This window comes from Pungitius pungitius, chromosome 1 (assembly GCF_949316345.1).
Source record: "Pungitius pungitius chromosome 1, fPunPun2.1, whole genome shotgun sequence".
Lineage (NCBI taxonomy): Eukaryota > Metazoa > Chordata > Actinopteri > Perciformes > Gasterosteidae > Pungitius > Pungitius pungitius.
The window spans coordinates 21,746,747-21,761,639 of NC_084900.1; the positions used below are offsets into that span (position 1 = coordinate 21,746,747).

Genomic DNA, 14,893 nt, shown 5'->3' on the forward strand with positions numbered 1-14,893 from the left:
TCTGTTCTTACAATTATTTATTTACAGTCAAATAGGCCAAAAAGCTGTCAGAGCCGTATGGGGTGTCTCAGAAAAGTTTTTGAGTGAGTAGAAAGTACAAAACTTAGCACATTGGGAATTCCATTACTGCTTCTAACCGCAGTTTAATGAAGCTGAATGTGGTTCCTGCGTGTGTCGATTTTGGTAAAATTCAGGTCACTCATGAAGTTGATGCTTTTATGTCAACCGTGTCAGATCGCCCTGCACAGAACTCCAATTTAACGAGAGCAGGTTGAGTTTGAATTGACAGTTATTGTTAAATGTGGCTGTGTTTCTTTTAAGGTAAGTAGATCGTTGGCCATTGGGAATGTTCTGGCACCAAAAAGCCCCTTCTATCTTCTAGCAGCATGTTTTTGTTTATCTTTTCAGCTGCTCGTCTATTCAAAAAGGTGTCAAACAGGAAATCTGCTGAGAAACGTATATAACAACCTGACCTAGTCTCTGTTAAAGTGTATGCACTGCTTTTGTTTGAACTTCTATCCTGGCCCATTTCTTTTCTTTTTACTTTGCACTTTGATCTGAATGGTTTTGCATCACCAATAGTTTATTATGCAACTATGTGTAGAGGTCACAACTTATACACAGTGTTGGATGAAGCAATACAATAGTCAGAGGTCATTGTTTAAAAAAATATTTATTGAAATCGTAAAAAAATAGTTTCTAACATGACTGGCCATTCTAATTTGACTGGATTAAAAAAAAGCCAGGCTGCAGTCATGTAACCAGAGAAGTTTTTCTCATTCTCACACACACACGCACAAACGCTCCCAAAGCAGACAACAGTAACTACAGCAGTTACTATCAGTAGACTCATCGCATCGACACATTGTGATGGAAGTGCTCTTGGGGACTATTTACACATTATTTACATGACATACACAAACAAACACACACGCATCTGCTCTTCAATAGAAAATACAAATCTCGAGCCATAAATAAATATGGTCGGGGGGGGGGGGGGGGGGTCTTTTAAATAATGGATTGGGCCCTTCGGTGACTGGAATGAGATGCGCCCCAGCAGCCCAAAAAAATTCTCTTAAATAAATAAATATATTCTGCGTTGTCAATGTGTGTGAAAAAGCAGCTGCGATAATAAATATCTTTATATACAATTCTCGTGCCCAACGAACTTTAAGACCTGTGTGAGGCACTGGTTGAACAAAGAATTGCGATGAGCAGAGGATGTTGTATTTTTGTTGTTTTGCATTGTGGTGTGCATTCTGCGTGGGTGTGACCTCACTGCCTCGTGTTTGTGTACAGAGCAACACGAGAGGGTTGTACACGCTGTAGTAAAAGAGGGTGAGGCAAGTCCAGTGTTTTCGTTTTTCCCCCTGAAGTAGTGATAGCGGTGGTTGTAAATGACATAGGCTTTACTGATCTAGGCCCATGAGAGGAAGAAATTATATATATATATATATATATATATATATATATAAAAAGCCTAGTACAGTGAGGAGCTTCAACTTTCTCTTGAGCAAAAAAAAAAGAAACCCTGCCTTTCTACTCTCACAAATTCAAGTATTTTCAGGGTCCCCGCGACAACCTCGCAGAAGGCACTTGAAAGGTTGCCAGTGCACGCCGCCCGCTTGCCGTTCGGGCACAGCGGCGAGCGCGCGCACTGTATCTGGCTCAACGCAAGCGTCCGTGCGTTGCGGAGCACGCCCCCCATTAAGGCCGACGAGTGGCCGGAGGGTCCCGGGGCGAAAACGAGCGATGATGTCATGACCTCTGTTTTCTTCTGGGTGGCACCTTCCGGTACAGTTGGCCGCCCTCCATCTTCCCTTCTACGCTTTGAGTCCGTTACACAAGTCTTTCTTTGTGATGGTCTCTTCTAGCGTCGCGGGCAGCACAATTTTCAGAGACAGAAACGGTAGTCCTTCACCGAGCCGCGGCCACCTGGGCGGACGCAAATGCGGCGGTCTCGTGGCCGATGGTGTGCAGCCTGATCTCTGCGGCAGACTTCTCGGTCTGCAACAGGGACGGCACAGAGGAGGCGGCCGTGTTCTGCATCCACGAGTGGTTGACGATGTCCTCGAATGACGGACGGTCCGCCGGTCGCAGGGACAGACACCACTTGATCAGCTGCTGACATTCTGGAGGAGCGAGAGGAGAAATGATAAGTACGGAGCACTAAACGGGTGAAATAGCACACGCCTGTAGCCAGTGAGATGGACATGAGCTGCAGCGCATATTTACCTGAGGAGACTCTCCTCCGGAAGAGGATCTGCCCTCGGGTGATCTCCTCGTCGTGTTCAAACGGAATGTCCCCGCACACCATGTCATACAGCAGCACGCCCAGGGACCAGACGGTGGCCGAGCGGCCGTGATAGCGGTGATACTTGATCCACTCTGGTGGGCTGTACACTCTTGTGCCTGTCGGGTGGGAGGAAATAAAACAGATTATAGTAATGCACAACATTGTGTTATGGAGTGAAAACGAAAGCAATGCAAGAACGGGTCCAATGATTAACAAACAGTCACTATCTCAGGGCCCAGGTGCCAGAGAGCGTGACTGGCGTTGTGCGCGTGTGCATAGGAGGGGGTGACATGTGACTTTGTTTACAAACTTTGAGTTGTAAAAAATGCAGCTTCCCTCCTATAGGGGGAGCCAAAGCAAAAGCTACGCAGCATAGCCGATTTTAAAAGTCCTGAGGGAAGGAAGGACGGAGTGTGGGGGGCTGGGGGGGGGGCTGCCGCAGAACCTAGGAATTGCCGCCTGACTAAACATGGCAACTAAAATCAAGCAACGATGTAATTGAAAGGAGAAAAAACCTAACCCCCAAAAACACCATTAGCCCGCAGTGACTCACCGTCGAAGTCTGTGTAGATGGTGTCCTTCAGCAGGGCTCCGGACCCGAAGTCGATGAGCTTCACCTCGCCGCTGCGCAGGTCGATGAGGATGTTCTCGTCCTTGATGTCGCGGTGCACCACGCCGCAGCTGTGGCAGTGGCGCACGGCCTCCAGCACCTGGCGGAAGAAGCTGTGCGCCAGCTCCTCCGTCAGGGCGCCTTTCTCCGTGATGAAGTCGAACAGGTCCTTGACGTTCTCGGGCCGCTCCATGACGATGATGAAGCTGTCCGGCCGCTCGAACCAGTCCAGCATCTTGATGACGCCGCGGAAGCCCGTGCAGACCTTCTTCAGCAGCACGATCTCCATCGGGACCCGGTAGCCATTAGGCTGCAGAGATGAGGGATGCGCGTTAGCGTTTACTACGTATAGACGTATCGCCCGCAGCACGGCATCGTGATTATTTGGTCGACATTAACGCGGTGGTAAATGGTTTCTTACCAGCTCCCCCCAGTCGGAGACTCTGTCCTTGGCGACGTGTTTGACAGCAACCTAAGCGGGGCGAAGGAGGCACGGCGTCAGACGGCACGCTTCAATGCAGCAATGTAACGAATACGAACACATCAGAGATGAAAACAAAACACAATAAGGCGTACTAACCGGAGCTCCGTCCGCGGTCCTCGTACCGGAGTAGACGGTGCCGAAGCCGCCGCTTCCCAGAACCGCGCCGACCTGATAGGTCTTCTCGAAGGGCTCCCGCTCCTTCCCTGTTAGGACACAAGCGCAGACACAGCCGGTGAATACCGAGCACATCCCGAGAGACGCCAGGACATTTTCAACGAAACGCTGGAAAAACCAAACGCTGTCCTTGAGAAGGAGCCGTGTTGGCACGCGAGGACGGGGCCATTGCTGCGGCCCCGTCCTCGCGGGAGAGGAGAAAAGAAGGGCGTCTAACCTTGATGGACTTGGTGCTGGATTTTCGCCGGCATGTCTACGGCAGAGATGTGGGCAAGAGAATTAAGCTTGGACAGCAGCATTTCTCACAGGAGATCCACCACGCGCGTCTTCTTCTTCTTGTGCGTTATTCCGATAGCGCGACGCTCCCGTCTCCCGCGTACAGCTTAAACTCCACGTTGCACGGATGAGTACCGCGGTGAGGATCCTCGTATCCGGATAAAAGCAAAAGCCGCTGCGTGAAATATAGCCCAAAATGTCGTCCTGTCGTATGAATAAAGGAGTTCTCGTGGGAAAAAAAACCTTCCGGGAGACCACAGCTGGTGTCCGTAATGTTTTTGTAAACAATAACGCAGAGGACGGCGCGTTGAGCTAATGCCTCCGTCAGTAAAATCGGCTCTTGGAAGAAGGCGAATGGGGGAGGACAATTATATCGCTGTAGTAAGAGGGCGTCACCACCCGCCCCCACCTGCGTCACCGACTCTTTCCGCTCGCCTGCGCCAATAGGACTGCACGGTGCGTACGTCAATCACAGAGCGAAAATAGAGCCATGACAGGCTGGGCCAGACACAGACGTGGCGGGAATAAAAACGCGCTAAAAAAACTATAAAAAAGGGTTGAGCTGTAGCAATTATAAATTCCACTTGGAGGGAAAATGCAAATTTAAAACCATGTGCTCCCCCACACCCCCTCCCCCCGTCTCGTTTTTTCCGCGGGAAACTGACTCAAAAATTACACAGAAAAAGTAGTTACTGAAACTGAATGCATGCTTTATTAAGTAACCACATTAAACCATATTTCATATGTATTTTGTTTTCTTGCTCATTATTTTCTTTCTCCACCTGTTGTGTCTGCTACACGAACAGCAAAACGGCTGCTTTTAGTTGCAGTTAAGTAGCGTTTATGTGGCTTAATAAAAACATGGTTGCGTAAAGAGACACATGCAACCCGTGTGGAGTTCATCCAGTGCGTTTCTGCTATTCCACCCCCTGCCGTCTACCTGATTATTTCCACATTAAACACACAACTTTACTGACCGAAGTGAGGTCTGACGCGATGATTCTTTATTTGAGTTACCCGACAATGCCTCTCCACTGGCTGCGCATCAAAGCGCGCCGGGGGGAGCGGGCGCATTCCTCTCATTCTTTCAAATTGGGTGGCCGTGTTTGCAGGCGCTCACAGGATGTGGGAAAATAGAGATAAAAAGACTTCCATTTACTCACCCCTCCCCCTCTCTTTCTCTCTCTCTCTGCTCCCCTCCCCGCCCTTCTTTTCCCGCGCATGTTATTTGTCTGAATGGAATTCCTCCCCCTCCCCCTTAATCAAGTTGAGTTTTCCATGGTAAACTCATAATGTTATAATGCTGATATATTGCATGTTTCAGACCCAAAATGGGACACTGGAGGATGAGATTTTCTAAAGGAAGACAAATGTTTATCATTATATTATTTTGATTGAACTCGGGATACAACACTTTTTAAAGTAAAAGATTAATTCTGTCAATCAATATTGTTTAAAATCCTTTTGCACGCAGGTACAAGCAGCAGCAACTGTGTTGCATGGGCCTGTACCAGGATATTTTGAAAACAAAAACAGATCAATGATATAAACTAACACCATCATGCCAAATGGCCTACTTTAAAGAACTACCAAAGTTCATGGACTATTTGCAGGTCACCATGGCAGACTGGAATGGAAATGATACCATGGGAGTGTTCGCACCTTTCTCCAGGGCAAATTCCTGCAAAGTCTCTTCAAATGTTTGAAGTTACTTTGCAAATTGGGAGCTTTACCATATTACTTCAGTGTCCAGCAATGGAATGGCTTTTACACTGAGGCCTTATTTATTGTACTCATTAATTAGTTGGGTGGACTATTTCATCTATTTTTAATGCTGTCTTGTTTTATTTTCATGTTGCTGAATTTACAGCTTGATACTGTGCGGGTAACAGCATAGTAGTAATGGTTTTAGGGTGTGGGGTGAAGAGGTGCAGAGAGGAGTGGGTTCATGCTCATTCAGGGGGGGGGGTCGCAGGAGAAGTGTGTGAGAAAATGGAGCGGCCCAAGGCAGCGAGTGCGCCTCATGAAATGAGCACATCTCGGTGCCTGCATGATCAGCAGGGCTCAAATGACGGCCGTGGGACCCCATCTGTCAGAAGGACGGATTAGTAGTTGCACCGCTTGCTTTTGGGGGCACCTGCTCAGTCCAGTCTTGGTTGCCATAAGGGCAATATTACTGTAAAGAAGGCGTCACAGGTTTTTATGTCAGCAGTCAACAGAAATATCCGCGCTACAACCCCATATCTTTTCAGTCGTTTAGGTTTTTGCCACTTTTGTGTCGACTCGTCGATCCGGCACTGCACGCAGAAACTTAAGAAAGCCGCAAAGGGAAAATAGCTCAGTGGCAAAAGGTTTTTTGCTTATGTAACACTCCTCCTATGAATTGCTTCCTCTTTCCAGATAAAGAGAAACTCTGCCCGCAGAAAGCTTTCACAACACCAAGTTATACTGCTCCACGTTCAATGTCTTTCATTCAACGTGTTGTTAGTAGTATATAGTCTCAGGTCTTTGTACCCGAGTCCACAGTCAAGTCCCAGGTCACTACTGACTGAATCACGATTCGAGTCACAACTCATGACTGACAAGTCTAATGTCAGTACTACTTAACGAAAATAAATTACTTCATAATGACTTTGAAGGACGTTATCCAATGTGAGCAGACCGTGCTGCTTATTTTCCTTTTTGTGTGTTTTTTAATGGGGGGAAGCTTCCCATAAACTCCATAATCTACCTGACTCTTCAGTACACACTACCCTTCATAACAAACTCATAACCCTTCCTATGTAACACATTAACCAGCTAAATCACACAGGGTTATCTAAGGAGATGATTCTTTTGCCCCTGCACTGTCTCACAAATTCTGCCTTGATCCTACGCTGTCCTTCTCCTTGACTGTTTTCTGTCTTGGTAAAAGGCTCATTTTTACATGTCCACACTTGCTCATCCATCAATCACCATGGCCAGCCAATCACCTCTCCGGCTGTCCTCAGAGGTTACCTCCTGCCGCTCTGTAAGTGGCAGGAAAATGAATCATGGTGGCGGACGAGACAAGCATAGGCTTGCACAGTGGTGTCTGAGGGGATCCAAGATGGTCTCTGTGGTCACACCTTTGGAGATGTGCATGTCATATACAGACATAGATATTCACACAGCATCCTGCTATCATGTGATAAGCATGTGTATATTCATGAGATTTGCAATGATCATGACTGAGACCTTTTGGTAAATATGTGTTTTGGAATTTGTAATAGTTCTGTCACTTTACAACCGTCAATTCTACGATCCCAACGTGAGGTAGTATTCACATTATAAAAGCTTGACACTTGTGAGATTACAATGTGGAATAGCTGTTTAACTGTAATCATGGTGATGCACATACATTACATTCGCAAAAATATTTTTTGCATCATTTTGTAGAAGTAACTTCTAAGTGGCCGGGAAGTGCAAAGCAACATTACAAAGAATGAAAATGACTTTTACAAAGCTCATTTGTATAAAACAAATTAACATTTTAGAAAACACATTTACATTTTAGAAAACAAATTAACACGACGCTAAACACTTTTACCAATCCCGAAACAAATTTACAAAGGACCGATTCTTCACGGAAAGGGAATGTACCACATACTGGAAGTGACGGAAGTGTTGAGCGCGGTGTTTGTGAATTGTCGTTGGTTGTGGAGTTTATGGCGTCAAAGAAGTTCACAGTGACCGTCCGAACATGGAATGCGGCCGAGGGATGTTTTTCCTGTGTTGTGGCAAACACATGAACAGCTTAACGCGGTTTTGCTTTACGTGTGGTCGGTGTTTTGATTTGTTAAAGGACTCGGACCAGACGGAAACACCAGACATACTGCATCATTGCGTTCAATATTTTAACGAGGGTCACTCGTACGCTGTAACCGTGGACATGATGTCAAGTCTACACGGTGTAAACATCAGCTTGAGGACTCTTAAAAGTAAACTGAACGAAGCGGGGTTGTACCGCAGAAAGGATTATTTCTCGCCAAACGCCGTTGTTACGTGCCTACTGGTTTTTGAACCTACTGGTTTGGCTACGCGTGCGTGTTTGTTTTGCCCGTTTGTAAATTTGTTTCAGGATTGGTAAAAGTGTTTAGCGTCTTGTTAATTTGTTTTCTAAAATGTAAATGTGTTTTCTAAAATGTAAATTTGTTTTATAAAATATTAATTTGTTTTATAAAATGTTAATTGTTTTTCCAAAATGTTAATTTGTCTCGAGCTTTGTAAAAGTGTTTCATTCTTTGTAATGTTGCTTTGCACTTCAGTACGGTGGCCGAGAAGGTTCAGACAAATACAAAAGCAACAACACAACCGCAAACGCCACAACACAACACGAACGCCAAAACACAAAATACAAAAGCCACATCACAACCGCAAATGCGTTTAAGAAGTAAGTGAAACATGATTCCTTACTTCAACTGTAGCCGCAAGGAATCATGTTTCACTTACTTCTTAAACGATCTGGCATCCTCCAGCTCCGTTCCTCCAAAATACGCTCGCTCCCGTGGGCGTTCCTCCAAAATACGCTCGCTTCCGTGGGCAGCTACTTCCGTTTTCGCTTTCGTGTTGTGTTGCGCCGTTCGTGTTGTGTTGCGGCGTTCGTGTTGCGTTGTGGCATTTGCGGTTGTGATGTGGCTTTTGTATTTTCGTGTTGCGGCGTTGGTGTTGTGTTGTGGCATTTGCGGTTGTGATGTGGCTTTTGTATTTGTCTGAACCTTCTCGGCCACCGTACTTCAGGGCCACCATAGTAACTCATATATGGTCGTGCATTTGTTTTAAAAGTAATGTAATTGAAAAAATAGGCTACATTCTTTTTTTTTACACCTGTGAAAAGACCATTTCACAACATAAATGTGACCATTAGGCCGTCGTCTTATGAAGAGCGAAATCAGCCTAAAGTGAATCGGTGCGCTCCACACTGACAGCCCCAGTCATCTTGGCTGTGTGCAAAGCTAAGCGTTGTGCAGAAAGCTGAGTGAAGCCATGAGTCTCGCCGTGCCGCGTATTCCCTGATTGACAAAGATTACCCCCCTTAAGACCGGCGAGCCACAAATAAACACAAACTCTGATACATTAATCTGTCATGCCTCCGAATGAGCTTTAAAAGCCTCCCCAAATAAGGAGAGCATTAGCATGTGTGAAAGTTTAGAAATATTTTTAGAGGTGGTCTCAGGAAGAAGGAATGGCTGCTTGGTCAGTAACCTCCAGTGTGGTCTGACCTCTCCTCAGGTAGCCGCTTATCCCCCCACCCTCCATTCCAGTCCTCGTGTCCTGAGGGGTCTCCACTGGCGGGGCCATGGGAAAGCGCTCCAGTGGACATCAAAGGCAGGCCTATGTGCCCTAAAGGTCACCAGGGGCCAACCTTCATGTCAGTAAAGGCCCGGCTCAGGGGTCAAGGGTTACTGGCATACCTGTCCGTCGCCACACAGACGATTTTTCCAGGAAATTATCCCCACTTGTCTCAATTAGGAGTTCAGCTATACCAAAGGGCCTATGTATGGTTTGTTTATGTCTATAGTTGTTATGGAGGAGGATGTAACCTGTTTGTAGAAAGGGCTGGATGCCTTTCATTCTGTCCACAGTTACCATGATAGGAGTGTTGTCAGCTTTGGAGCTGCCCTTATGGGGGTTGAGACCACAGGAAATATCAATTCCGAGTTTACCCTGATGATAATTACATTGTTGATAGAAGTGATTAACACGGTATCTCATAAGTTAGTGAACCCGGTAGTTATGTCTATAGATAATAACCCATAAGTAGGGTTTGGAATGTCTTTGGATATATTGGTTGTTGCCGTGCTAAGCAGCAGTCACAATAGCCCTCACCCAAATAGAAGGGATTCAATCACATATTACAATGTAAGACAATAACGAGCCCGGCTTCATACAGGTAAGATTTGGTTTAAAGATGGTTTAAAAGTTTTTTCATTTAAAATCTGATGTTCTTTAATTGTTTCTTAAGATAATGCACCTCAATGCAACAGGCTGGCTAGCTACTTTTGAACAAAGACCAGTGGTTCCTAAACTTGTGGTCGCAATGGGTTCAAACCGCCCCCAAGTGGCTCAGGTTACAAGTGGGAAATGTCCCTATCCGTCCCTATAGGTATGTCCCTATAGGTTTGGGAATCATGGCTCTATACAATGCTGCTCCTTTAGTTCCACACCCTCCAAATGGTTTACCAACAAGAGGACGTTTAGTTTCTGCCTCTTAGCTTTTTAGCATGCATCATGTACATGAGGTTCATATTTGAGACCATTTCACAAGAAATTTCTTTTTAAATAAGTAAGCCAGAAACATCAAGAAGTCAGCTGGAAGCACTGAAAGGAAAGCTCACACCCTCAGTCTCACTGAAACATGGCCCTAAGAACAGGGCTCTCAAGATGATCAAGATGTTTTGGGAGGCCCATGTCATTGGATCAGGACACATGGCTGCAAAAGTCCATGCATGGGGCATATGGCGGTCTTATCTACCAAGAGATATATGTCCATTCTTCAACACATGGATATCTGCCTTCTTCAGAGTGATGGAGACAGCACCGCATTTCCCCTGGTGTATCTAACTGTACGGTGGGTGCGTCGTGCGGATAAAGGGCTCGGAGCCAGGATCGAGTATTTACAACACGTTTTATTGTTTTCCGGAAACCGTGCCAGCGTCGGGCTCTCTCGTTGTCCCCGCTCTCTTCCTCCTCGCTCGTCCTCCCCTTACTCCTTAAATGCAGAGGACCCACACACACACACACGCACACACACACACACAATCACCCACAGCTGATAATTATTATTTCCACCTGGCCCTGTTCCCCGAGCCACTCCCCCTCTCTCCCCCCTGCAGCCGAGCTGAAACCACGCCCGCCACCACATACCCCCACCGCCCGACTTAGGCCGGGGAGCCGTCCGGCCTAGCTTACTCCCCCCCCCCTCCCTCCAGAGGGCGGGAGAGGAAGTCCGCCACGACCATCTGCGTCCCCGGCCTATGGACCACCTTGAAGTTAAAAGGCTGCATGGCCAGATACCACCGAGTGATCCGGGCGTTAGTATCCTTCATGCGGTGGAGCCATTGGAGCGGGGCGTGGTCCGAACAGAGGGTGAATGAGCGTCCCAGGAGGTAGTAGCGCAGGGAGCCCACCGCCCACCGGATGGCCAGGCACTCCTTCTCCACCGTGCTGTACCTGGCCTCCCTCTCCGACAGTTTCCGGCTGATGTAAACCACCGGGCGGTCGACCCCCTCGACCTCCTGGGACAAAACGGCCCCCAGCCCTCTGTCCGACGCGTCGGTCTGCAGCACAAACGGGAGAGAAAAGTTAGGTGTGTGGAGGAGCGGCTCCCCACAGAGAGTTTGCTTTACCTTCTCAAACGCCCGCTGGCACTGCTCCGACCACTGGACCGGATCTGACGCACCTTTCCGGGTCAGGTCGGTCAAGGGGCTGGTGAGGTCCGCAAACCCGGCGATGAACCGTCTGTAGTAACCTGCCAGCCCCAAAAACCGCCTCACCTCCTTTTTTGTCTTGGGGCGCGGGCAGGCTGCAATTGCCGCTGTCTTGTCTACCTGGGGACGCACCTGCCCCCCCCCCAAGTGGTACCCCAAATACCGTACCTCCCTCCGTCCAACTGCACACTTCCCCGGGTTGGCGGTGAGCCCGGCCCGCCTCAGCGACTCCAGCACCGCGTCCACCCGCCGCACATGCTCCGCCCAGGTGGTGCTGTGGATAATGACGTCATCCAAGTATGCGGCTGCATATGCGGCGTGCGGGCGCAGCACCTTGTCCATGAGGCGCTGAAACGTGGCCGGGGCACCGAACAAGCCGAAGGGAAGCATGGTAAATTGGTACAAACCATACGGAGTGGAGAAAGCTGTTTTCTCTTTGGACTCTGACGACAGGGGAATCTGCCAGTAGCCCTTAGTTAAATCCAGGGTCGTAAAAAAACGTGCAGTGCCCAGCCGGTCCAGGAGTTCGTCGACCCGGGGCATTGGGTAGGCGTCGAATCGTGACACATCGTTCACCTTGCGGTAGTCCACGCAGAACCGCACAGTCCCATCCTTCTTGGCCACCAGAACGATGGGGCTGCACCAGGCGCTGTTGGACTCTTCTATTACCCCCATCTCCAACATTGCCGCTAATTCCTCCCGAACCACTTTTCTTTTGTGTTCGGGCAGTCTGTAGGGTCGTGACCTCACCGTCACCCCCGGGGGTGTCTCGATTTGGTGCATTATCAGGTCGGTGCGGCCTGGCTGGGGGGAGAACACATCAGCAAACCGCTCCTGCAACTGGGCAATGTCCGCTCTCTGGTCCTCAGAGAGATGACCCTCACACGGGAGCGGGGTGGGATTGGCCGCTTTTGGCACCTCCGGCCCCAGGTCCTCTCCTTCCGATACTGTGGAAATCAGAGACACAGACTCCGCCTCCCTCCAGGGTTTCAGGAGGTTGAGGTGGTATATTTGCGTAGCCCCGCCCCTGTCAGACCGCACCACCTCATAATCAACATCCCCCACCCGGCGTGTGACCTCAAAGGGCCCTTGCCACTTAGCCAGGAGTTTTGAGTTGGAAGAAGGAAGTAATACAAGTACCTTCTCTCCCGGTGTGAATTCTCGCAGCTTGGCTCCTCTGTTGTACAGCCGCTGTTGTCGTTCCTGGGCCTGGAGCAAATTCTCCCGTGACATCCTACCCAGTGTGTGGAGCTTTGCTCGTAGGTCCAGGACGTACTGGATCTCGTTTTTCCCGGGGCTCGGACCTTCCTCCCAGCTTTCCTTAATAAGGTCCAGCACCCCTCTTGGTGACCTGCCAAACAGAAGCTCAAAGGGGGAAAACCCTGTGGAGGCCTGGGGAACCTCCCGAACTGCAAACAACAGAGGGTCAAGCCATTTATCCCAATTACGTTCATCGTCGCTAATAAATTTACGAATCATGGACTTCAGCGTCCTATTCATCCGCTCCACCAACCCGTCCGTCTGGGGGTGGTAAACGCTGGTGCGGACGGACTTAATGCCCAGTAACCCGTAAAGTTCTCCCAGTGTGCGCGACATGAACGAGGTGCCCTGGTCTGTTAGAATCTCTTTCGGGATTCCAACCCGGGAGATGACCTGAAACAGCGCTTGCGCAACGCTCTTTGCAGAGATATTGCGCAATGGCACTGCCTCCGGATACCGGGTTGCGTAATCCATGAGGACTAACACAAAGCGGTATCCGCGTGCACTCCGGTGAAACGGCCCGATTAGATCCATGCCGACGCGCTCGAACGGGACCTCCACCAGCGGTAGAGGCCGCAGCGGGGCGCGCGGGATGGCTGGTGCATTGACTAACTGACACTCCGGGCAGGACGCACACCAGCGGCGCGCGTCCGCCCGGATGCCTGGCCAATAAAATCGGGCCATTATCCGGTCTAGTGTTTTCCCGTATCCCATGTGACCCGCCATCGGATTATAGTGAGCCGCCTGGAAAACCATTTCCCGGCGGCTTTTCGGCACCAGTAACTGTGTGTTTTCTTGCCCCGTTCGAGTGTCACGACTCACTCTATACAGTCTGTCCCTAATCAATGAGAAGTGCGGGTACGACTGTGCGGCGTCAGGGCGCACCAAATGACCATCAATTCTTATCACTTGGTCGTAGGCTGAGCGTAGAGTATCGTCCCGAGACTGCTCGAGTGGAAAATCTTCCATGGAGCGGAACTCGGGAACCGCCAGAGTCTCCACGGGAGGCTCCGCCGGTTCCCCCTCTCCCCCGGCGGCGTCGGACGACCTCGCGTCACCGCTGAGCACAGCACAAATACCGCATGTCCCTGTCGGTCGTGAACGCACCCCCGCAGCCTCACCCAGTAGCGCGTTAAATCCCTCCCAATCCGTTCCCAAAATTACCGGGTGCGTCAGGTGGGAGCTAACCGCGACCTTTAATCTATATTTTTTCCCCTTGAACCTAAGTTCGACGGACACTATGGGATACTCATGAACGTCCCCGTGCACACACCTAATTTTCACCCGCGACGCCTCCATCAATGCCCCGGGCCGAACCAGGCTCTGGTGTATCATGGACTGCGAACAGCCCGAATCCACCATCGCCTGGCGTGTACCCCCCTGGATTCTTACCGGAACGCGGTACGTCGCTCCCGGGCCGGGGGAGGGTGCTGGAGCGCCGGCAACCCGGATCACCTGCCCCACCTCCATTAGCGGGCACTCCCTCCGTAGGTGGCCGGGCCGCCCGCACCTCCAGCACTCCTGCCCTGGCGCTTGAGAACCTCCCTGTGGGTCGGGAAGGGGGCCGGGGCTTGCTGTGGTTGGGGGGTCGCGGTACGGGGCCGTCGGTGTCTGCCGTGGGGCCGGTCCGGGTCGTCCTGCCGCCCGCTGCTGGCTCCATCCCTGGGGTGCCGCCGCGGGTCGGGGCGGTGGTGGCGCGCCCTCCTTGTTGCCCGGTCCGCGGGGGTGTACCGCCAGGTGGTCCTCTGCCAGGGTGACGGCTGCCTCCAGTGTCGGTGGGCGGTGATACCGGACCCACGCCGCCGTCCGGGCCGGGAGCCCCTCCACGAACTGCTCGAGGACCACCTTCTCGAGGACGTCCGCGGCTGACCCCACCCCGCCTGGCAGGAGCCACCTGGCGGCCGTGTCCTTGAGCCGCTGCCCGTAGGCGAATGGCCGGTCCTCGGGTCCCAGCCTGGCCCCCCGGAACCGCCGCCGGTGGTCCTCCGGCAGCAGCCCCAGCCTGTCGACCACTGCCTTGCGCACCGCCCCGTAGTCCCGCCGGACCGCCGGGGGCAGCCCCATGGCTGCTGACTGCGCCTCCCCTGTTAGTAGCGGGAGCAGCCTCACTGCCCACTCCCCGGCCGGCCACCCGCACGCCTCCGCCGTCGTTTCGAAGGCCTCCAGGAATGCCTGCGCGTCGTCTTCCGCCGTCATCCGGTGGAGCGTCAGGCTCGCCGCCGCTGTCGGGATCGGTGGTGGTTCCGCCCGCGCCACCAATTGCTCCAGGGTCTGGGCCTGCCTCCCCACCTGTGCCTGGAGCGCCCCCAGGAATTGGCGGTTGGCCTCCGCCTGGTCGCGCTGGA

General features: G+C 50.8%; 1 protein-coding gene across 1 annotated transcript; it reads right to left on the bottom strand.

The window, feature by feature from the left end:
- Positions 1 to 654: 654 nt before the first annotated feature.
- On the bottom strand, positions 655 to 4,231 carry pim1 (Pim-1 proto-oncogene, serine/threonine kinase). Its single transcript, XM_037480415.2, has 6 exons — positions 3,782 to 4,231; positions 3,487 to 3,593; positions 3,328 to 3,378; positions 2,850 to 3,216; positions 2,236 to 2,412; positions 655 to 2,132 (listed from the first exon to the last, which is right to left on the bottom strand). The coding sequence occupies exons 1-6, from the start codon at positions 3,861 to 3,863 to the stop codon at positions 1,918 to 1,920; spliced, it is 999 nt and encodes a 332-aa protein (XP_037336312.1). The 5' UTR covers positions 3,864 to 4,231; the 3' UTR covers positions 655 to 1,917.
- Between the last annotated feature and the right edge of the window lie 10,662 nt (positions 4,232 to 14,893).